The sequence below is a fragment of the Triticum aestivum genome, chromosome 7D (genome assembly GCF_018294505.1).
Source record: "Triticum aestivum cultivar Chinese Spring chromosome 7D, IWGSC CS RefSeq v2.1, whole genome shotgun sequence".
Classification (NCBI taxonomy): Eukaryota; Viridiplantae; Streptophyta; class Magnoliopsida; order Poales; family Poaceae; genus Triticum; species Triticum aestivum.
Window position 1 is genome coordinate 118,530,593 of NC_057814.1, and position 24,349 is coordinate 118,554,941.

The window sequence follows — 24,349 nt, forward strand, 5'->3', positions numbered from 1 at the left end:
CCACTCCTCCCTCCATCAATCATCAAAGATTCATTCACAGGGCAAGTCCGACCCATCTCATCCATCACCCCCTACCATCCGGCCCCAGCCCCGCTGCACCTTCACACCATTAACGCCTCAGCTGACATGTTCCGGACAAAGCAAAGACCAGCATGAGCTCCGCGACACCTGCACGGCACAGGCACGCATCAATGCCGGGAGCGGGAGAAAATGCAAGAGAACCCAGGTAACTGAATTGGTTCTCCCACCAGGTTCATCAGGTTCTCGACCACCGACTCGGGTAACTGAATTAGTTCTACAGTCAGCGGGAGCAGACACACAGAGGAGACATTGCTACTGACATCCTTACAAGATCAGCCAATTCACAACATTCCAGTCCAAGAACGGTCGCAGAGAAGAAGAGACAAGAGAGATCCATCGAAGCCTCCTACTAGGTTAGAGATAAGAGGGGCACGAAGAGAAAGAGAATACATGGCTTTTTTACAGGGGAAGAACGCCACCGTTTCAGAGTCCCATTTTTGTTCACCTCCGGGCACCGACGCATATTTAGACAAAATGTGGGCTAGCTAGCTCTTGCTACTACTCGTCTGACCGACTACCTGGATCATCCTCCGCCGCCTGAGTTCCCAGAGCGGCGGCCTCTCCGTCCTACTCCGTGTTGTGGGAGATGGCCTGGCCGAACTTGAGGAACAGCTCGGCGTCCGACGTGCTCGACGAGTTGGCGCAGGACGACAGCGTGCCGGCGCCCCGCAGGCTCACGTACTCGTTGGCGTAGCTCGGGCCGGTGGGCGGCTGCGGCTGGGCGGCCTTGGGCGGCGGGTCGGGGTGCACCAGGCAGTCCAGCACGCGCACCACCTCGTGCATCGTCGGCCGGTCCGACGGCTGCTTCTTGGTGCAGAGCAGCGCCAGCTGGAACACCTTCTTCACCTCGCCGAGGTCCTGGCACGTGTCCGCGATGTCGGGGTCGACCGTCTCCATCACCGCGTTGCTCGCCGTCTTTGATAGGATCTGCGTTGCAACAGCACCAAAGAAAATTATGAAATTTGTTTCCTTGGGACTTCATCCCATAGGTAAAAGGACTTCCCTTCCTAAGCAGCAGCACTGTATCTGATAACTACAGGGTGAAACTTATCCTGATATGCTGTCATAAGAATCTGGTCTGAATCATAGGCAAGCTCAAACGCTAAATGGCAGGGGAGCAAACCGAAAAGTTGACAACATTTGGTGAGTGTGACAGTGCGATTTGTAGCTTTCCATCTGCATGATTGACAACTGGGGAGACAAAAATGGCAGGCTTTAGGGGACGGAACACTGCAACCTACTATAATGGAGCTTTCAATGGCCATATGCGATGGATCAGTGCACACCACAGGTCCACAGTGCAGATAGATCTACTCACATGATAGGCTTCATGTTGCTGGTCCCCTTGGACGAACATAAAAGCCTAATGGAGTTCATCCAGCAATTATTGGCACTACCAGAATCCAAGGCTAAATAGGCTGAAGAAAATGACTCATCAACCTGAAGAACTACGAAGAGAGTGAGGTAGTTACCGAGTGATGGAGATTGCACTCGTTGTCCACGGGCTTTTTGCCGGTCAGCAGCTCGAGCAGGACGATGCCATAGCTGTAGACATCGGACTTCTCGTTGAGGCGGGAGGTGCGCGCATACTCGGGATCAATGTAGCCAATAGTGCCCATGACATAGGTCGACGTGTGTGTCTTTGAAACACACAAACTCTTAGCAATGCCAAAGTCCGTAAGGTGTGGCTCGTAATCTTTGTCGAGGAGGATATTCTTTGATTTTACATCCCTGTGGATTATCCGGGGACTGCAGTCATGGTGAAGGTAGGCAAGGCCTTGAGCAGCACCGAGAGCAATCCGAAGGCGAGTCTCCCAATCAAGTTTTTTCTTCTTGGATTGACCTTCTAGAATTAAAAAGAACATAGTGTTATGATATGGCAATAGTTCTTCAACTGTTAACAATCAATAAATAAGCAGGACTACAAATGTGTCAAAGCATCAACTATTTTGATAGTGGCCAGGTTGTGTGTTTCACTTCTTTGTGACAAATGAAGAAACTAAGTCTATCGAAATTAAAACAACATAAGTGCTAGCTATTGATCACTTGTACTAAACCATTCTTGGCATTTGGAACGAGTTTGCAGTGAGCACTTACCATGTAAAACATCCCAGAGGCTGCCATTTTCCATGTACTCGTAGAAGAGAAGATTCCCAACAGGTGACAGGGAGTATCCTTGAAGACTCACTAAATTCCGGTGTTTGATACTGCCGACAGTCTCAAGCTCAGTTTGAAATTCCTTCAGGCTTTGCGGGTACTGGGCATACAGCTTCTTGATTGCCACCGGTCTGCAGTTCTTCAGAACACATTTATAAACTGTGCTTGATGCCCCATACCCAATGATGTATTTCTCACTCAAGTTCTCAGTCATCCTCATTATGTCTTCATAGACATGGAGGGCCATGTTCATATTAAGTATCACTAGCTTGGGGGGGACATTGCTCACTGCAACAACATGAAGATTTATTAGAACAGACTGATACTGTTCCAGGAATCAACTATGGTCTATGAGTGGGCAGTCAGGGTAAGCCCACAAGATATTATAGTTTGGTGAGAAACATTAACGATCTAGACATGACTCGCACGGCAACATAAACCTTGCCAATAAGTAAGAGATATACTGAAACAGAAGGTTTAAAACTTCTGTAGATGCATTACCTGGTTTGCTAACAGAGATATCTTTGAAAACAGGAGGACTGTGCGGCCTGCAAACAGCTATTAAAATCATCAGGAGGATAACAAGCCCACCCAGAGCAATGCCGAGTATTGCAGCCTTCGAGATTTGTGCTGCATAGAAAATCCATGGTAGAGATGACGGTATATTAGAAACAAAGAAAGTATATATACTAGAAAGGAAATGATAATGAAACACAATGTTTACGTTTATCTTGGTGGCTGGAGGAACGGCACGAGGCAAGCCAATATCCACAAAGTCCAGGATTACCCAAGAAGCTGAAGGAAGGGCCGGATAGTTAAACTACTATTTACAAATCTGATAGTAAGAATGAAACAGTGATTGAAATGATGGAGCACTCTACCTGTCAGGCGAAAACCGTGAGAAGTTGTTGTCGGTAGGGACAACGCCAGCCAAATTATTGAATGATATATTTCTGTTCCACGAGCAGCAAGATCATGTCAGCGAAGCCAAACATTCAAACATGCCCAAAACTTCTTTGATAACTTACAAGGTATTTAGACTGAAGCAGTTCATCAGTGAAGAGACATCCCCGGTTATATTGTTATTTTCCAGTTTTCTGCAAGAGCGAATGAAGACAGATGAATCAATGATCAACTGAAGACTACACGCTGAACCTTCTACTAAATATACGGACTCACAGCAACATCAGATTTTGCAGCATTCCAAGTTCTTGAGGAATCAGACCACCAAGATGGTTGTTGGACAGATCACTGAAATAAGACCCAAGTTATTCAATAGAGCGTTCAAGGAACTGATCACCATGAGATCACCAGGTACTTACATCTCACCGATACTCCTCAAGTTCCCAAACTCGGCAGGGATGAATCCGACAAGAGCATTCTTGCTCAGGTTACTAGAGAAAAGAGTTCCAAACATTAACATATGATGATGGAAACAAACAAATAATCGTAATGGCAAAGACTTACAGTTTCAATAGATGCTCCAAGCTGCCGATGGCTGATGGAATTGGACCAGTAATCATGTTGCAGGATAAATCCCTGATACATGTATCTTCATTATATAGGTCACAGAAGAAAAAACAATGTTCTCAAGAACTTATGAGATAATTGGACTTACAAGATGTCCAAATTGTTGATTCTTGAAAGCTCAATAGGAATAGGACCACTCAAATGATTTGACGACAGATTCCTGAATAAACAGGTTAACACAGGTCAACAATGAACAAGCATACAATGTTGCAGATCAGTATGCAGTATGCATATCAAACAATTTAAATCACAAGGGTACAACTCGGTCAACTTTATCATATCACAATTTAAGGATGAAATCCATTATAACTTGAGCTAAAAATCAGAACTTACAAAGAGGTCATGCTCTCAAGTTTACACAAAGAACGAGGAATGGTCCCATTTAACTTGTTGCCATGGGCATTACTGTAAAGGAGAAACAACGCATTAATATATATTTCTGAAGCTGTGCGTGCTGCACAAGAAAGTTGCAATGCTTACAAGCTATTGAGATTCACACAAGAACTTATATTGTTGGGAATTGGTCCTTCTAGGCTGTTGTTTGCAAGGTTCCTGAGAAACACGAGCAACAAAACATAAGCTGCTTGTTTGATTACCGCACTCAGAAAATCATTACAGATTTCAAGAATTGACTTGAAAGGACTTACAAGTCATATAAGCCTGTAAGCTTTCCCAGCTCCGACGGAATGGACCCAGTAAGTTGATTATCATTTAGTTCTCTGAATTTAGATATTTGTCAACAAAAACAGAATTTCAGATAACCTGAATTTGAATACATATAAAAACAAGAAAAATGATGCCACTCACAGGTAATGAAGTGTTGACATATTCCCAAGTTCTGGTGGTATTGTCCCAGTTAACCTGTTGCCTTGCATGTATCTACAAGTCCACGATACATTATATTATTGACTAGGAAATATTCTTGCAGACAACTTTCATAGAGGAAGCAGACCACGGAAGCTTACAGTTTCTCAGTATATGACAAGTTTCCCAGTATCGACGGTATAGGGCCAGATAGTTGGTTGTAACTCAGATCCCTGGAATGGTTAGAGGTCATATCAATTACATATATTGCACCAACAAGAAAGAATTCAGGACACAGAGCTCATCACAGGACTTACAGCACAGCAAGTGCCTGCATGAGGCCAATAACTGATGGGATCGGACCAGTGAACTTGTTCCCTTGCAAGGACCTGATACAGATGATATGCATAATTTTGCAGATTAGTGCTAACTCTGTGAAGCATACGATGCAAGAAGAATGGTTTAAATGACCACATACAGTGTAGCAACTTGAAGGAAGCCAATGTTGAAAGGGATTGATCCAGTTAAATGATTGTAGGATAAATCCCTACCATTGCAAAATGTTAGAAAAACTTCAAAAATTGAAGAAATTGACATAATTTCAAAGGGGCGAGAGCGTAAATACGTACAAGACCTGAAAACTCGTACAGTTCCCAATGGTCTCCGGTATCTCCCCAGTCAAGCTATTGTTCTTAACGTCGCTGGTCAAGCGAGTGCAGCGTTAGCGCCAGAAACAGGATACACAACGCAATGTGGTTCAAGATGGGTAAGCAGCATACTTACAAGTACCAAAGGCCGGTCAACTGGCACATATCCGGGGAGAGGGTTCCTTCCAACTGGTTGCCGCGCAATCCCCTAAGTATGATCAACTTGAGTTAGCCAAATGGAAAGGGAAAAACAGCATTGGATAGTACTGCAGTATTAGCACTAGAACCATTGTTTGTATGGCACAGAAATTCAAGACTTACAAGTATTGAAGAACCTCATTCCAATAGATTAGCCTTGGTATCTCCCCACTCAGTTTGTTTTGTGCCAAGTCCCTAGGGTGCACATAAAATTAGAGATTCTGAAAATACTCAGCAGAACCACAACATATGAACCAAGGTGCAACTTACAGAATCTTCAAATTTGGGAGCTGCGACAGCGTCGACGGGATCGCGCCGACCAGCTGGTTGTTCTTCAATATCCTAGGAAATCACGTGCACCACACAACATAATCACTCACAACATTCGATGGACTTGCTGCTTACTAGTAGTAGTACTAGATATACATTTCAGCAAAAACAGGCCTTACAAGGTTTCGAGGTGCTTGAGCTTGGACACCGAGAATGGTATGTCGCCATCCAAGTTGTTGAAGGACAAATCCCTAGTAGATCAAGAACAAACGTCAAATCATGAACAGTTTCCCAAACCCAAACATTAAACATGCATTTTTTTTAAGAGACCACTCACAGCGTCTTAATCGACGAGCAATCCCCAATCTCATCCGGGATCTGGCCGGTCAGCCCATTCGACTTCAGATCACTACAGGTGTACGCCCAAATCCACCAAGTTATTAGTACTAACACAGGCCAAGCAAGAAAAACAAAAGCTGAACGACGGCGAGCAGGAGCGGCATTCCGTACATCGAGACGAGGCTCTTCAGGGCGCCGACGGCCGGCGAGATTTCGCCCTCGAGGTTGAACCCGGAGAGGTTGCTGCAAGGCATTGGACCAAAAAACGCGGCGTCAGCGACCGGAGACACCGCGGTGGCGCGGCGGGGGAGGAAAAGGGGCAGAGAGTTTAAATGGGGCGGCGGCGGGCGGCGGCGATCTTACAGCGCGGCGACGGCGAAGGTGACGTTGTCGCAGAGGACGCCGCGCCAGGAGCAGTGGTCGTCGCCGGACCAGTCGTAGAGCACGTTGCCGACGTTGCGGAACGACTTCTTCACCTCCAGCAGCGCCGCCCCTGGATGACGAGATAGTGTAAAACCATTAACCATGGCCACATTAGCAGAAGAAAATGGGCGCAAAAACAGATGAGATAAAGATCACAACAAAAGGCGGAGCTGCCCCGAAAAACAAGATCGCCGTATTTGGTGACAAAGGAAAAAACAACCAAAAAAGAGAAGCTGCCCAAGATGGTAGCGATGATCTTTCTTCGTCTTCACGGCAAGAAAAGCTTATCGGCTCGGCACAAGAACATCGGATTTGGAAAGGGGGGAAACAGGGCCGCGGTGAGGAATAAAGCGACGGGTACTAGGATTATCACTGGTGGTTAGCAATGTGCTTGTTGTCAGTTCGGCCAAGAACATTGTGCCGCAAAACAAACACATATATAAAGGCCAAAGGAAAGCAAGCTCGTGCCAGTACATCTGAACGACTCTTACACCACAAAGAGTGCAAGATCAGCGTGAGTTCAAACTCCAAACCACCGGTTTTGAAACAGAACAAGGCAGAGTCCATTTTGAAACAGAACAAGGCAGAGGAAAAGGCAGCTTCAAACAGGATAGTGGATAGAGCAGAGCAGGAAGAAGATCCATCTCGTTTCGAAACACCTGGTGAACTATGCTGCTGGTTAGTGGCTACCGCTCCAAAATAGTAGCGGCAGCATCAAAAAGGGAAGGGATGGTGGGAGGAGGAGGGGGCGCCACTCGCCGGGATTAGTAAAGGACTATTAGACCTGGGTTACGGCAATAAAAAATGCGGCCGAAGCACCGGAGGATCCCCGGATGCCTCCCAAAAGGCTCGTAGAAGTCCTTGCAGCGCTAATAAAATACTGGTCCTAACCAAACCAAATCCCCCTGATCGAGCCTCTGCTCCCCGGCGCCCAGCCCGAGCAATAAAGAAGATGCGGACGGGAAAGGAACGAACCGTCGTCCGCGGCGGCGCCGGCCACGAGGAGGAAGGCAATGAGGGTGCCGTACGCCGCCGCCGGAGCCGCCGTCGTCGCCATGGCCGGTGGTACGAAGCTGCGAAGAATCACCGTCCGGGCAGTGGCATTTACGGGGGAGACGCCGGGGAGGGGGGACGGCGAGCGAGTACGGCGTGCGAAGCTCGCGTGGCGCTGTTGCAACTGGTGGGCAGCGGAGTGAAGTGCGCCTTAATGGGGACTGGGGAGTGAGTTCCTGGTTGGTTTCTCGGGCTCCGCTTTGGCTCTCGCGCGCGGATGGCCGCTCGCTGCTCGCTGCGGCTGCCGGCTCAGTGACAGCGAGTGGCCGTATGGCTGGGGGGGCGGAGTGGCAGGGCTAGCTAGTTATGCGCGCGTAGGAGCGCTAGCTCGGAGCTCTAGGGAGGTTCCTTGTGGAGTTGTGGCTTGCGGGGGTGGTGGAGAGAGAAGAGGGACGGGGGATGGACACTGAGAGGTCACGTCGCTGTCGCCGTCGTCGTTTTTTCTCTCTCTGTCTGGTTGGTCTAGAGGAGGAGGAGTAGGACTCGAGTCGCACAGTGCGGGGTGTGGCGCCGTGGTGGAGCGACTCCATGACATGTGGGGCCGGGCGGATCAATGCTCGCTGGGGCCGCGGCATCCCCTTGGTGGAAGTAGAAGTAATAATTTCAGCAATGGTAAATATAAAGAGGATATGGGAAAACCCATGATTGAAATGCCATGTCCATTTGAAATTCTAGAGGATTTTGATTCTCTTAGTTGTGTCGTTGGATAAACCAAATGTTCCTTTCAAGAGTTTTGAGTGAATGACAAATTTAATATGAAATGCATTGCAAAATAAAATCGTACGAAAACCATACTACTAAGGATCCCAGCCCCCTTGTATTGTTGTGAAAATCCTAATCAAATGCGGAGTAGAATATTATGGGTTTATACAGAATATATAAAGGCACAAAACAGTACTCCCTCCGCCCCAAATGTAAGATCACATGACATGCCAGCCAAACAGCAATCACATTGAGCAAGCGAGCAGCCAAATAATATCTTCGGCTCGAGATCCTCTTGGACATATGAATCAAGATGAATATCGTATATTTTCCTCCTTTCCGTGAAAAGGAAAAAAAGCAGATCCCCCACACCGGTAGCACTTATACAAATCTCCGACTATATGCCTTACCATAATCAATCTCTCGACAGCCCATTCTCTCACACCGAGCGAGTAAACCACCCATATACCTCTGCTCCCACAAACATTACGCTAGCAAAGATACTCTTCCGCCCGGTTCTCCAAAAGTCAAAATGATCGCCCCCAACGTGACCCTTAACCTTGGACCTCTAAACTCACCTCGCGGTCTCCCGTGCCACCTCCAGACTACCATGCCTCCGCCATCAACGGAGTGAAATCTCTACATGTATAAGAGTTTCATCAACGGCGACAACACAATCACTCGAGTTGAAAGGGTAAGGCAAATAGACACTATGTCCAATAAGTGTCATTTTAGTCGCTCACATGGTTCTTTCGTCAGATACACTGTGGTATATGTACAAAAATCTAATAATGCACCAAAAACAATAATTTGTGATAAGTACACAAATATGATATTGCCCAAATTTAAATGTAAGTATGATAGAAGATGCATGCAAAATCTCTATTTTTGTGAACTAAATGGGGTAATAGCAATAATAGAATCAAAGACTTAAAATTGAATGCCTATAGTGTTAATCAATCAAAATATTCCACGCAAAAACAAAAAAAAATCAAATATTAAGGCCCTCTTTTATTTGTAGGATTTTTCAGGAATAAGAAAAAACACGGGCATATAGTAACATGTCCTCTTGTGTTCTGTAGAAATTCAAAGCTACGGGAATGTAGATGCAATAGTGTTTGATAGCTCAAGAAAACATTAAAAAACTTAAAACCAAGAAATCCCGTCAAGAGTTTTGAGTGAATTGAAATTTTCCTCCAGAATATGGTAGAAAAAACTGTCAAAAAAATCAAATAGATCCCAGTTTTTTCTTTTTCTTTTTGAAATTCAGTGGATCCTAGTTCTGCGAATCAAATGGTCACTGTACGGAAAGGTTCAAATCTTCCAAAATCTTTTGTGACTCCTGTGAATCGAAGGAGCCCTAGGCGGGCGCGAGCACGTGGCTCCAATCGAAGATTTTTTAGCCAAAACGAACGAAGCGCGGGCCCCACGTACCAAGACGGTGCCCTACATGTCAGCCCTCCATGATTGATCCAGCACGAAACGTGATGTTGAGCAGGCCGCTGCAGCATATTGTCAGGGCCGCTTTCCCTCCTTTTATCTCCCTCCACCTTTTTTTTCTCTCCTTTGATTTATCCCTCCCTCGCCCGTTTATTCTCCTCTTTGGTTCTTTTGGGGATTAGCTTCAGAAGAAACTTTTCATGTAAATACGAAATCCACGGTAAAAAGATCGCTGCGACAAAATGCCAGCAATCCGTTGTAGTTGTAGCTGTGCGAGAGCTCGCACAGTGATGGTGTGCTACTGTTGTGCAGTCGAGGCGATTTGTACGTAGTGTCGTGGAGATGTTTAGCGGCAGTGGGCAGAGCATGGTGTGTGCGTTCATGGCTAAACATTGCGGTGTGGGATGGCAGCGGCGTGCATGCCATGTGACGGTGTCACCTGTGGGGTTTCAGTGTAGTTGTGCGCTGTGTTTGCGTGGTTATACAGTGTGCGTGCACTGTAGGGTGTAGGCGGAGCGAGTATCGGAGATCCATAGTCGCCGTCTTGCTCTAGCCGATTCACGAGTTTCTTGCAAATATTTTACAGGATCCCATATTTTGGCAGATGGATACTTTTTCTTTTGAACAAGCAAAGGCCAATTCATTCATTCATACTGCAAACAGTTTACACTGAGGATTACAATTCCCTGTAATTGCATGTCTAAACACAACAGTTTTAAAGGGCAACTTTCGTCAAGATGATCTACATTATTACAAGAGAAACTAACTTGCTGATCTGTTATGTGGGTGAGTGCTAGCTGGGCTAAATCATGTACCTCCATGTCATGGAGTCTTGAGATGTGAAAAACCTGAACTGAAGATGCATAAAATTCTGCAAGTAAGCCTCTAGCCTCCCAATGTCCTGGATCTGTTCTAGGCGATCTTGCGGCAGCTGCTTTCGCTAGCGATAAATGGTCTGTGAAGAAGGTCGCCTGTTTTATTTGCGACCTGGCAAGTATGTTGGCTGCAAGTACTAGAGCTTGTGCTTCTGCTTGTATGGCTAATTCTGCATGATTGCCTGTAGCATAGATTTAGACCTTGAGTCTTCTGCCTCCTTGATTTATGCGCGTATAAACTTCGGGTCCGGTGTTGCTGGCATGTTGAACCTGATTCTTCCATGCCGCATCTGTGAAAATCCTATTTGTTGTTGTTAGCTTTAATAAATCTACCGTTGTCCCTTGTGCATATGTACCTATTATTTGCAATTCCTGGTTCTCCTCATTCTTATGTGATTGTTCCTGTACTCCCACTTCCTGGAATATGCAACTAGCTATGGCCTGAGTTGCATAAAACATTTGTAGAGGAGAGCTTTCTTTTCTTTAAAACAATTTGTCGTCCCTTGATTTCCACATACACCACATGAAGGTAAATATGTTGCTCAAAGTAGCATGTAGATGATTTGAGTTAAGAACGCCTAAATTCATACTTGTCATGGAATTGCTAACCCGTTGGAAATCTTCTATTCTAGTGTACCAGGGATGGACAAACCAGGCAACCTTAGCAAAGGGGCAAAGAAAAAGAATGTGCTTTTCATCTTCTTCCCCTTCACACCTAGAGCAAAATTTACTTATATGGGGTCTGTATTTACCTGCTCTTATACATATTCTCGTAAGTCACCATGCAAATGTTTGTATCCTTGGAGCTATATCTTTTGCTTTCCAAGTTTGTTTCAATAGCTCTCTTGAGTTGGCTATAATGATTGTAGGTCGCGGTTCTCCTTCTTCCTGCAAAATACGCAAACAGAGTTTGTATGCACTTTTAGTTCTAAATTTCCCAGACGGGGTTAGCTTCCAACAAAGAAGATCTTTCCCGCCATCCTGAATTATTGGAACTTGTTTCATGACAGTGGTTGTATCCGGATGAAAGACACTATCAATGAGGTTTTTTTTTCTGATTTGGGAGCCAAAGATCTTTAAGAAGAGTTGGGTATTTATATTCTCTAGGCTGGATAATCAGATGGTCATAGATTTTATCCCAAGTATTATACCAGGGATTGCTAAAGAGAAATGTTTCCTTCTATGAGTTGATAGAAGGAATTTCTTATTAGCATGGGTCTAACTTTCAGAATTCTAGTCCAGAAAGCAGAGTTGGGAACATTATGGTTGGCCTTCCAGAAGGATGTATCAGGGTAGTACTTGGATTTGAGGATTTTCGAAAGATGAATTTGGATCTTCAGCTATCCTCCAAGCGGTTGAAAGAATCAAACCTCTGTTAATGGGCTTGCATATTTCGGATCCAAGACCTCCTTCATTCTTTGGGGAACAAATATCTTTCCAATCGTGCAAACAGAGAGATTTAGAGTATCATTCCTCTCTCACCCCTGTCTACCAAAAGTTTCTAATGATTGAAGTGAGTTTGGATAAGAACTTTTTGGGGAATATAATATTAGACATGTAATAAACAGGACTTGAAGCAAAGACAGAATATTAGATACTTTGATTCACCAATACGTTGTGCACTCTCTCCACGATTGAGCTGAAAATTTTGTCACCTTATAGAGAACATAAGTGACATCTCATGCTTTAGAAATATAATCATCACTACTTTTTATAACATAAGTGACATCATGTGACGCCCCCGATTCAATCGTACACTAATCATGCACGCAAACGTGTACGATCAAGATCAGGGACTCACGGGAAGGTATCACAACACAACTCTAAAAACATAAATAAGTCATACAAGAATCATAATACAAGCCAGGGACCTCGAGGGCTCGAATACAAGTGCTCGATCATAGACGGGTCAGCGGAAGCAACAATATCTGAGTACAGACATAAGTAAACAAGTCTGCCTTAAGAAGGCTAGCACAAAATGGGATACAGATCGAAAGAGGCGCAGGCCTCCTACCTGGGATCCTCCTAAACTACTCCTGGAAGTCGTCAGCGGCCTGCACGTAGTAGTAGGCACCTCCGGTGTAGCAGGAGTCGTCGTCGACGGTGGCGTCTGGCTCCTGGGCTCCAGTATCTGGTTGCGACAACCAGGTAGAATGGAAAGGGGGAAAAGAGGAAGAAAAGAACCCGTGAGTACTCATCCAAAGTACTCGCAAGCAAGGATCTACACTACATATGAATGGGTATTTATGTAAAGGGACAATATCGGTGGACTGAACTGCATAATGCCGGAATAAGAGGGGGATAACTAGTCCTGTCGAAGACTACGCTTCTGGCAGCCTCCATCTTGGAGCATGTAGAAGAGAGTAGATGGTAAGTTCACCAAGTATCATCGCATAGCATAATCCTACCCGGCGATCCCCTCCTCGTTGCCCTGTTAGAGAGCGATCACCGGGTTATATCTGGCACTTGGAAGGGTGTGTTTTATTAAGTATCCGGTTCTAGTTGTCATAAGGTCAAGGTACAGCTCCAAGTCGTCCTGTTACCAAAGATCACGGCTATTCGAATAGATAAACTTCCCTGCAGGGGTGCACCACATAACCCAACACGCTCGATCCCATTTGGCCGGACACATTTTCCTGGGTCATGCCCGGCCGCGGAAGATCAACACGTCGCAGCCCCACCTAGGCACAACGGAGAGGTCAGCACACCGGTCTAAATCCTATGGGCGCAAGGGTCTGGGCCCATCGCCCATTGCACACCTGCACGTTGCGTACGCGGGCGGAAGCAGACCTAGCCTAGCAGGCGTTCCAGTCCAATCCGGCGCGCGCCGCTCAGTCGCTGACGTCAAGAAGGCTTCGGCTGATACCACGACGTCGAGTGCCCATAACTGTTCCCGCGTAGTTGGTTAGTGCGTATAGGCCAGTGGCCAGACTCAGATCAAATACCAAGATCTCGTTAAGCGTGTTATTTTGAAGTAACCGCGAACGCCGACCAGGGCCAGGCCCACCTCTCTCCTAGGTGGTCTCAACCTGCCCTGTAGCTCCGCCACAAAGTAACTGTCGGGGGCCGTCGGGAACCCAGGCCCACCTCTGCCGGGATGGAGCCACCTGCCCCTTCAGCCCCCATCTCCGAACAGTATCATAAGTAATGTAACAGTATATAGTATATACCATATGCCCGTGATCACCTCCCGAAGTGATCACGGCCCAGTAGTATAGCATGGCAGGCGGACAAGAGTGTAGGGCCACTGATGGAATACTAGCATCCTATACTAAGCAATTAGGATTGGAGGTAAGGGTAACAACTGTAGCAACAATGACATGCTATGCAGCAGAATAGGATTAACAGAAAGCAGTAACATGCTACTCTACTCTAATGCAAGCAGTAGAGAGAAGGAATAGGCGATATCTGGTGATCAAGGGGGGGGGCTTGCCTGGAAGCTCAGCCGAGAAGGAGGGGTCGTCAACACCGTAGTCGAACTGGGGGTCGTCGGTGACGTAGTCGTACTCAATCGCATCAACACCAGACTCGGGGTCTACCGAAGAAGAAGAGGGGGAAGAAACAGTAAATACGGAGAAAACAAGGCATCACAAAAATATAACAAGGCAATACGCGGTGCCAGGGGTGATCTAACGCAGGGATAGGTGATACCGGCGAAGGGGGGAAACATCCGGGAAAGTATTCCTGGTGTTTCGCGTTTTCAGACAGACGGACCGGAGGGGGAAAGTTCCATGTTCGCTATGCTAGGGATGTGTGGTGGACTAACGGGCTGCGTATTCGGATTCGTCTCGTCGTTCTGAGCAACTTTCATGTACAAAGTATTTTCATCTGAGTTACGGATTATTTTATATTAAATTTTAAAGATTTAATTCATTTTTAGAATTAACAGAATCAATTTAATTAGAAAATGTAATTATGACATCAACATGATGTCAGGGTGATGTCAGCAGTCAACTAGTCAGTTGACCTAGTCAAACTGACGTGTGGGTCCCATTCGTCATTGTCTCAGACTAACTAAACATGTTAATTAGGCTAACTAAGTGATTAGGTTAATTTATTTTAATTAGATTAGATAAACAGGATTAATTAAATTAATTAACTCATTAATTAATTACTAATTTATTTATTTTAACTTTTCTTTAAAATCGTTCTGGGGGTCCATGTCAGTTGCCCAATCAGACTAATTAAACCATCAATTTAACCTAAGCTAATTAGCCCTAATTAAACAAGGGCCATGACCATCATGATGGACAGAGCCAGCAGCGAGCGCGGGGGTGCGCGAGCGGGCTGAGGGTCCAGTGACGTGGGGCACGCGTGGACAAGTGCATCCGGGAGCGCGGTGAGGAGCTGGGCACGGCCACAAGCAGCAGCAGCCGGCGGCAACGGCACCGGTGGCAAGAGGCAGCAGCAGTAACGCAGCAGGAGAGCAGCCAAAGCGGATGCGGACGACGACAGGCGCGGCGCAGGCGCAGTCACGCATGGGCGGTAGTGTGCAGGGTCGTCGCGGGCGGGTGCGGACGGGCGCCGGGCACGTCGGTTGCGGGCTGCGGCGAGCGGGGCGAACAGGGGGCGCAGGCGGAGCGCACGGCGAACGCGAGGGGCGGAGCCCCGGGGCGGCCACGGCGGAGCAGGGAGGCGCGGTGGTCGGCGTGCGACAGAGGAGAGACGGAGGGGGTTCCCCACCCTATGTTGCAAGGGATCGGGCGGCGATGGTCGATGGCGCTCGTTGGGGAGGAGGATGGGGATGGGCGATGGAGACGGGGAGCGGTCCGGCGATGATGTGGCGGGGCGTCAGGGATCGACGATGGAGAGGATGACGGCGATGGCGTAGACGAGCGGCGAGGGGCCCCGACGGGCGGTGTCAGGGCGATGGGGAACGGCGTCGAGGGAGGTTTCATCCCTGATCCAGATCTGGATCGGGGGGAGAGGGGAGGAGGGACGTAGGGAGCGAGTGGGGGGAGTGGGTGCGATGGGCTAGGGTTTCCCGTCGGTGGGGGGAGGTTATGGGGACTGAGGGGGCGGCCTGGACCTGGTGGGCCGGCTGGGCGGCCTGGTGGCCTGCCGGGCCAAAGGCCAGTGAGGGGGGGGGGTCCTTTTTCATTTTTCTTTTATCTTTTACCGTTTATTTATTTTCTTTTCTGTTTTAATTTTATTTCCCAAATTGTGTTAGTTTGGTAAAATATTCAATTAGTACCTAACATTGTAACATTAATTATACCACTGCCACAATAACTTTGGCACCTAGCTAAAATAGTTTAGTATTTTGTAAAATATATTAGGACTATAACTAATTGTTTTGCTGTTGTTTTAATCACTTTAGGGTATTTCATTATTTTATAAAGATGTTGTTTCTCCACCAATAATATCCATGATTTATCACATTAAGGACATTTTAGTTTTGACTTTTGAAAACTTTAATTGTTTGACTTGATTTTAAATTTGAAATTTGAACGGGATTTGAATCATCGCAAGATTAACAACACTAATCGTGGTGACGTGGCATCATTAGCGGAGGGTTACTGTAGCGTAACTATCCGGGCGTCACAATTCTCCTCCACTACAAGAAATCTTGTCCCGAGATTTTAAGAGGTGGAGTAAGGGGGAAAGATCTAGTTACGAAATTCTAACGAATCTTCTCGATCTTGATTGCTCTTCTCGAAGTGGTCGATCCACTATATTGATGTCTTCATTTTTCTGCTTCAAGTCATCAAGATGAAGTCGGCATGTTTCTTCGGGGGTTCCATCGTACTTACGAAAGAATAAGGGGGGTATTCCGGGAGAACGAACCTCTACAAGGTTGACTATCTGGTCGATAACATCGGGGAAGGTGGCAGAAAGTAACTCTCGAATTGAAACTTAAGAAAATATCAAGAGCAAAGTAATGAGGTTTCATGGGAAGTTTCGAGCAGGTAGGCAATCGTTCGTTTCCTGAAACAAAGTGTGAAAGGGGTCCAGAGCAACGAGAATAAGTATTGCGTCTGATACCAGAATAGATCATCTCTAGGAAGCTGACCCGTGAATTACATACGGAGTCAAATGCGAGAAATAACTTTAGCAACAGGGGTGTACAGGAGAGTCAGGTTTCGATCCTGTGGAACTGTGGGTTATGGGCCCACCATGTGGGTTAAAAAATTAGGGAGGGCGTTGTGATCATGCACGATCATGATAGCAATGCAGGTCAGAGGAAAGCCTGTCAGTTATGTCGACGTCAACATCGGTACTAAGGGCGAGGTACAAAGAGAACCATTTTCCTGCTAGTTGAACGAGGCGGACCAATAGGCAAAGTTCTCGTCCATCGGTGGTTACCGGAATGCTATCGACAAATGCAACAGGGGCTTACTGACACGGTTGTACACCAAGGCGTTTACATAAGCAGAAGAATATTACTGCTTAGTTCATATGGATCACAAGGAAGGTTAAACAAATCAATGGAAAGGAAAATGCGATCATCAGATCAAACAGAACAATGGAAAGGAAAATGTGTTTGACACATGTACCAGGGGTATACCCTTCCCAAGGACAAGCAGAGCAAGATATCCACGACAGGAGATAATGTAGAAAACCCTTTAGGTAGGGGAGAGAAATTTCATGACATTACCCATACAACGGTGTTTGGATAATTGAGCAAGAAACATTTAGCATTGGGGTTCAAATGTTCTTGTTGAAAATCGGAGTACCATAGACATGCTTCGAGATAGCATTGACATGGTCTTCAAGCAAAGGTCGAACTTTGGATACTCAATGGATTCATCAGGAACAACTTATAGAATAAGTCTTTCAATTTCCTCATGGAAGGATGGTTAACATTGCTAAAAGGAAGAACTATAACAATAGGCCCTCCAGCCAGGTGTGCTAGGCATGACATTACCTTGCCGGGTCATATAAAGACCAACGTTATAACTCTTGGAAAAATGTTCCAACCATCATATCTGACCGAGATTCAGATCTGATCGGTGTTAGGATACCTCAGACTCAGGATGCCTAAGAAGAAAAGGTGCAACACAATTTAACAAGATGACATAGTAAGTTTCTCGGGAAAAGAATTATGGAAGCGAGTTCCAAAACAAGAGTTCATCATTAAACCAACGAGAGGACGAGGAGGTGGCTGATGGACTCAGCGACAATCCATCGAAATTTCCAGAAAGATGGATTTCCACAATTATGTGAACAAGGAGATAACATTTGTCGGATCAATGATATGATGAGGTATGCTCGAGGAAAATATACCGATTAAACATTGGTTGACAGGAGCACCCAAAATATGGGCTCGGTAGCACGATCAATGTTAGAATGGTGATTCAATAACCAATAGTCTAAGAATGAACTATCGACCATTAACTTCAAAGCAATAGGGTTTGCTAGAAATACTAAAGTCTCACAACGGAGTTCTCTTGTTGGTATTCCGGTTGGAAGCAACACAGGGTCCAAGAAAGGATGGTGATGGCGAGAAGCATCACTGTAACAAGAATTCTTAAGAGAGTAATTCTCACAACATCCTTGACATAAAAGATGGTAATACTACAAGGTAGAGCATAACATAAGTCAGATAGCAAGGAACTCGAGGTACAACGCAAAACTAGAACAAGTTTTGTGTTGGGAGGGAAATCAAGAATGTTGTCGATGTTAACACAAACCATCGAGGGGGCAAGCATGGAATTTCTCATCAGGAACTCAATGTACGTCTCGGAAGAAGTTAAAAATGTTTACGATGATCACAACACATTTATCGAGAGGTTTCAAGAAGATGTAATCGATCGGCGACGACATCACACCAAGGGAATGGTGAAGCAAAAGGTTTCTGGAACCATGGGTACGACACAAACTCGAAATCAAGTTTGCTATTCAAGGAGAAATGATATGACGAGGGAGATTGACGTAAGATTAGCTCACCGTCGAAATTTGTGCTTCGGGAAGAAGGACCGGGTAGCACAGTTAAAAGTTTGCACGATAATGATATAGCCGATAAGGCTAGGAATGACTTGAAGGATTATTAAACTCGTAAGCAACAAGAATTACTTAGAGTTATTGAATCGGAGTGCGGAATCGATTCACTTATCGGTGTTCTCGAGTGACTAATAACTCAGAACCTGGGGGGGTCCGAGATCGGTGAGAAGCAATACTAGATGAAGACTCGCAGGAAGCAACACAGTTCTCGAGATACCAGAGGTTAATACTCGAGGAGGATCAAAAATAGAGGTTGCGGAGATGTATCTATCAACAAAAGACAAGTGCTTTAACTTGTCTGAGAAATGGAATCAAGGAGAAAATGTGGTCGGGACCACGATTGCAAATGATCAATACATAGATACCAGATGATTTCATATCAAGGAAATAGTTATTATTACAAGAAACTTCTATGATAGGATCTACATCGTGTCCATGGGCATGAACACAAAGTTCAAGGTCGACTCCCACTTCTTTAATGCATAACCTTTCATTCACTTCTCGCCTTCAACGAAGTTGTGGTGTTGAAATTTTATCTGTCATAACACCAGTAGAGTATGACCCGTAGTAGTTTCCGGGTTCACACAGATTAGAAAAAGGCATATGTCCAACCCATCGGGGCCTCTTAGGAACATATACCACAAACTTCAGTAGTAATTATCACCAGCTCGAAAGTAGAGCATGGTTGACAATGCAGAGGATACAATTTACCAAAGGCATTATATACCCGTGGAAAGGCTCACAAGGTTATTGAATATGAAGTACGATGTCGGATGAAATCCAACAATGGATCGGGCGATCCACAACGGAGCTGATGTGAGTATCGGTACTGAATCATAGGAAGAAAGAATGCACGGGCATCATACTATAGAACATCTGAATAATTCGATGCTTAGATAACAAAGGAATTATGATTTCCAAAACAAAGGATCAGAAGCACACGCTCTGATCAAGGATGGATAAGTTGGATAGACTAGAGGCACAATTGACGACAAATAGTTTGGTCGACAACCAGCTCATGTTCAAAATGACGTCTGAGCCGGAAAGATAATTTAGAAGGGTTGATAGATGATTGTGTGCACTCGCACACATGTTGAATCAATAGGATCAAAATGACGGTGTCAAAAGATACTAGTGAATATGGCTAGTGATATGGGAGCATCCATAATGTAAGCATACAAGTATTTGCAGAGCAATAGTTTGAAGAGGATGCTCAGAAGGTCGGATAGTATTTCAGAGTATCTTATGAAGCATACGAACAACTGGGGATGAACAGATACTCAATAAGTGCGAGGAATTTTCAATAGGGGTATTCATGTGGTAAAGAACTACAAGGCAGTAAGCTTAAAGGATTTTCGGAACAACGAAGAGAAATTTAGGGCATGTTGTACTAACAAGAGCAACTGAGGATGAAGGTATGAACAATAATTGTAGGTAGTTATCCATAAGGGTATATCGGTGGTAGGGGATTGTAAACTCGGTGGGCACAAGGGTCTCGGGAAAACCTCGGAGAGTATCTTCGGAATCTTCTGGTGCAACAAGCGATCATCTGGTGAGGGGCTCTCCGGGAGAAAGTCTTTCGAGAACCTAAAGTTAGTCTTTTTATCAAAATCATTTAACCCGAATAGGGGAGAGATTAGAGTCCCAGAGTAAAGATCGAGGAGTAAAAGATCCTAGTACCACCCAATGGCGACGTGGGCCCGTAAGGCACACAGCCATGTTAGTAAAAGTTTTGTAATGTCTAGACTCGACTTCGGCCAAGGAGTGCGGAAGGAGGATTCCTACAGGCAGTCGGCTCTGATACCAACTTGTGACGCCCCATATTCAATCGTACACTAATCATGCACGCAAACGTGTACGATCAAGATCAGGGACTCACGGGAAGGTATCACAACACAACTCTAAAAACATAAATAAGTCATACAAGCATCATAATACAAGCCAGGGGCCTCGAGGGCTCGAATACAAGTGCTCAATCATAGACGAGTCAGCGGAAGCAAAAATATCTGAGTACAAACATAAGTAAACAAGTCTGCCTTAAGAAGGCTAGCACAAACTGGGATACAGATTGAAAGAGGCGCAGGCCTCCTGCCTGGGATCCTCCTAAACTACTCCTGGTCGTCGTCAGCAGCCTGCACGTAGTAGTAGGCACCTCCGGTGTAGCAGGAGTCGTCGTCGACGGTGGCGTCTGGCTCCTGGGCTCCAGCATCTGGTTGCGACAACCAGGTAGAATGGAAAGGGGGAAAAGAGGAAGAAAAGCAACCGTGAGTACTCATCCAAAGTACTCGCAAGCAAGGATCTACACTACATATGCATGGGTATTTAGGTAAAGGGGCAATATCGGTGGACTGAACTGCATAATGCCGGAATAAGAGGGGGATAACTAGTCCTGTCGAAGACTACGCTTCTGGCCGCCTCCATCTTGGAGCATGTAGAAGAGAGTAGATGGTAAGTTCACCAAGTATCATCGCATAGCATAATCTTACCCGGCGATCCCCTCCTCGTTGCCCTGTTAGAGAGCGATCACCGGGTTATATCTGGCACTTGGAAGGGTGTGTTTTATTAAGTATCTGGTTCTAGTTGTCATAAGGTCAAGGTACAACTCCAAGTCGTCCTGTTACCGAAGATCACGGCTATTCGAATAGATAAACTGTTGGGGATCGTAGCAGAATTTTAAAATTTCCTACGCATCACCAAGATCCATCTATGGAGTATACTAGCAACGAGGGGAAAGGAGTGCATCTACATACCCTTGTAGATCGCGAGCGGAAGCGTTCCAATGAACGGGGTTGATGGAGTCGTACTCGCCGTGATCCAAATCACCGATGACCGAGTGCCGAACGGACGGCACCTCCGCGTTCAACACACGTACGGAGCAGCGACGTCTCCTCCTTCTTGATCCAGCAAGGGGGAAGGAGAGGTTGATGGAGATCCAGCAGCACGACGGCGTGGTGGTGGAAGTAGCGGGATCTCGGCAGGGCTTCGCCAAGCTTCTGCGAGAGAGAGAGGTGTTGCAGGGGGAGAGGGAGGCGCCAGGGGCTGTGGTGCTGCTGCCCTCCCTCCCCCCCACTATTTATAGGCCCCCACTATTTATAGGCCCCCTGGAGGGGGGCGCCGGCCCTGGAACCAATCTACATGGGGGGGGGGGGGGGGCGGCGGCCAAGGGGGAAGGGGGGTGGCTTCCCCCCCAAGCCAAGTGGGGCGCCCCCACCCCTAGGGTTTCCAACCCTAGGCGCAGGGGGAGGCCCAAGGGGGGGCGCCCCAGCCCACTAAGGGCTGGTTCCCTTCCCACTTCAGCCCATGGGGCCCTCCGCGATAGGTGGCCCCACCCCGTGGACCCCCGGGACCCTTCCGGTGGTCCCGGTAGAATACCGATAACCCCCGAAACTTTCCCGGTGGCCGAAATTGGACTTCCTATATATAATTCTTCACCTCCGGACCATTCCGGAACTCCTCGTGACGTCTGGGATCTCATCCGGGACTCCAAACAACTCTCGGGTTTCCGCATACTAATATCTCTACAACCCTAGCGTCACCGAACCTTAAGTGTGTAGACCCTACGGGTTCGGGAGACATGCAGACATGACCGAGACGCCTCTCCGGTCAATAACCAACAGCGGGATCTGGATACCCATGTTGGCTCCCACATGTTCCACGATGATCTCATCGGATGAACCACGATGTCGAGGATTCAATCAATCCCGTATACAATTCCCTTTGTCAATCGGTACGTTACTTGCCCGAGATTCGATCGTCGCTATCCCAATACCTTGTTCAATCTCGTTACCGCAAGTCATTTTACTCGTACCGTAATGCATGATCCCGTGGCTAACTCCTTAGTCACATTGAGCTCATTATGATGATGCATTACCGAGTGGGCCCAGAGATACCTCTCCGTCATACGGAGTGACAAATCCCAGTCTTGATCCGTGCCAAATCAACAGACACTTTCGGAGATACCCGTAGTGTACCTTTATAGTCACCCAGTTACGTTGTGACGTTTGGCACACCCAAAGCACTCCTACGGTATCCGGGAGTTGCACGATCTCATGGTCTAAGGAAATGATACTTGACATTGGAAAAGCTCTAGCAAACGAACTACACGATCTTTTGTGCTATGCTTAGGATTGGGTCTTGTCCATCACATCATTCTCCTAATGATGTGATCCCGTTATCAATGACATCGAATGTCCATAGTCAGGAAACCATGACTATCCGTTGATCAACGAGCTAGTCAACTAGAGGCTTACTAGGGACACGTTGTGGTCTATGTATTCACACATGTATTACGATTTCCGGATAACACAATTATAGCATGAACAATAGACAATTATCATGAACAAAGAAATACAATAATAACCATTTATTATTGCCTCTAGGGCATATTTCCAATAGTCTCCCACTTGCACTAGAGTTAATAATCTAGTTACATTATGATGAATAGAACACCCATAGCATCCTGGTGTTGATCATGTTTTGCTCTAGGGAGAGGTTTAGTCAACGGATCTGCTACATTCAGGTCCGTATGTACTTTACAAATATCTATGTCTCCATTTTGAACACTTTCACGAATGGAGTTGAAGCGACGCTTGATATGCCTGGTCTTCCTGTGAAACCTGGGCTCCTTGGCAAGGGCAATAGCTCCAGTGTTGTCACAGAAGAGAGTCATCGGGCCCGACGCATTGGGAATCACCCCTAGGTCGGTAATGAACTCCTTCATCCAGATTGCTTCTTGCGCTGCCTCTGAGGCTGCCATGTACTCTGCTTCACATGTAGATCCCGCCACGACGCTTTGCTTGCAACTGCACCAGCTTACTGCCCCTCCATTCAAAATATACACGTATCCGGTTTGTGACTTTGAGTCATCCAGATCTGTGTCAAAGCTAGCATCGACGTAACCCCTTACGACGAGCTCTTCGTCACCTCCATAAACGAGAAACATATCCTTAGTCCTCTTTAGGTACTTCAGGATATTCTTGACCGCTGTCCAGTGTTCCATGCCGGGATTACTTTGGTACCTTCCTACCAAACTTACGGCAAGGTTTACATCAGGTCTGGTACACAGCATGGCATACATAATAGACCCTATGGCCGAGGCATAGGGGATGACACTCATCTTTTCTCTATCTTCTGCCGTGGTTGGGCATTCAGCCATGCTCAATTGCACACCTTGCAATACAGGCAAGAACCCCTTCTTGGACTGATCCATATTGAACTTCTTCAATATCTTGTCAAGGTACATACTCTGTGAAAGACCTATGAGGCGTCTTGATCTATCTCTATAGATCTTGATGCATAATATATAAGCAGCTTCTCCAAGGTCCTTCATTGAAAAACACTTATTCAAATAGGCCTTTATACTTTCCAAGAATTCTATATCATTTCCCATCAATAGTATGTCATCCACATACAATAAGAGAAATGCTACAGAGCTCCCACTAACTTTCTTGTAAACACAGGCTTCTCCATAAGTCTGTGTAAACCCAAACGCTTTGATCATCTCATCAAAACGAATGTTCCAACTCCGAGATGCTTGCACCAGTCCATAGATGGAGCGTTGGAGCTTGCATACCTTGTTAGCATTCTTAGGATCGACAAAACCTTCCGGCTGTATCATATAAAATTCTTCCTTAAGGAAGCCATTAAGGAATGCCGTTTTGACGTCCATCTGCCATATCTCATAATCATAGTATGCGGCAATTGCTAACATGATTCGGACGTACTTCAGCTTCGCTACGGGTGAGAAAGTCTCATCGTAGTCAACCCCTTGAACTTGTCGATAACCCTTAGCGACAAGTCGAGCCTTATAGATGGTCACATTACCATCCGTGTCTGTCTTCTTCTTAAAGATCCATTTATTTTCTATGGCTCGCCGATCATCGGGCA

General features: G+C 46.1%; 1 protein-coding gene across 2 annotated transcripts; it reads right to left on the reverse strand.

Annotated features, from left to right (window-relative positions):
- Positions 1–325: 325 nt before the first annotated feature.
- On the reverse strand, positions 326–7,895 carry LOC123163802 (LRR receptor-like serine/threonine-protein kinase ER1). Of its 2 annotated transcripts, none has more exons than XM_044581189.1 (27): positions 7,425–7,895; positions 6,390–6,519; positions 6,198–6,269; positions 6,025–6,096; positions 5,867–5,938; positions 5,688–5,759; positions 5,541–5,612; positions 5,356–5,427; positions 5,202–5,273; positions 5,051–5,119; positions 4,890–4,961; positions 4,734–4,805; positions 4,576–4,647; positions 4,416–4,487; positions 4,249–4,320; positions 4,102–4,173; positions 3,857–3,928; positions 3,706–3,777; positions 3,561–3,632; positions 3,418–3,489; positions 3,267–3,335; positions 3,120–3,191; positions 2,963–3,033; positions 2,740–2,868; positions 2,179–2,526; positions 1,554–1,924; positions 326–1,008 (listed from the first exon to the last, which is right to left on the reverse strand). In XM_044581189.1, the coding sequence occupies exons 1-27, from the start codon at positions 7,504–7,506 to the stop codon at positions 649–651; spliced, it is 2,925 nt and encodes a 974-aa protein (XP_044437124.1). In that variant the 5' UTR covers positions 7,507–7,895; the 3' UTR covers positions 326–648. The 2 variants fall into 2 exon arrangements, with proteins under 2 accessions (XP_044437124.1, XP_044437123.1); XM_044581188.1 differs by having other exon boundaries at positions 1,554–1,927; positions 7,425–7,891.
- Between the last annotated feature and the right edge of the window lie 16,454 nt (positions 7,896–24,349).

What these genes read in the sequence shown, in the direction of transcription:
- LOC123163802 (XM_044581188.1), bottom strand. Translation starts at nt 7,506, where the DNA reads ATGGCGACGACGGCGGCTCCGGCGGCGGCGTACGGCACCCTCATTGCC. An exon ending in TTGAGGAGTATCGGTGAGAT is followed by an intron (nt 3,490 to 3,560) that starts GTAAGTACCTGG and finishes GTCTTATTTCAG; the next exon opens with TGATCTGTCCAACAACCATC. An exon ending in TCACGGTTTTCGCCTGACAG is followed by an intron (nt 3,034 to 3,119) that starts GTAGAGTGCTCC and finishes CCCTTCCTTCAG; the next exon opens with CTTCTTGGGTAATCCTGGAC.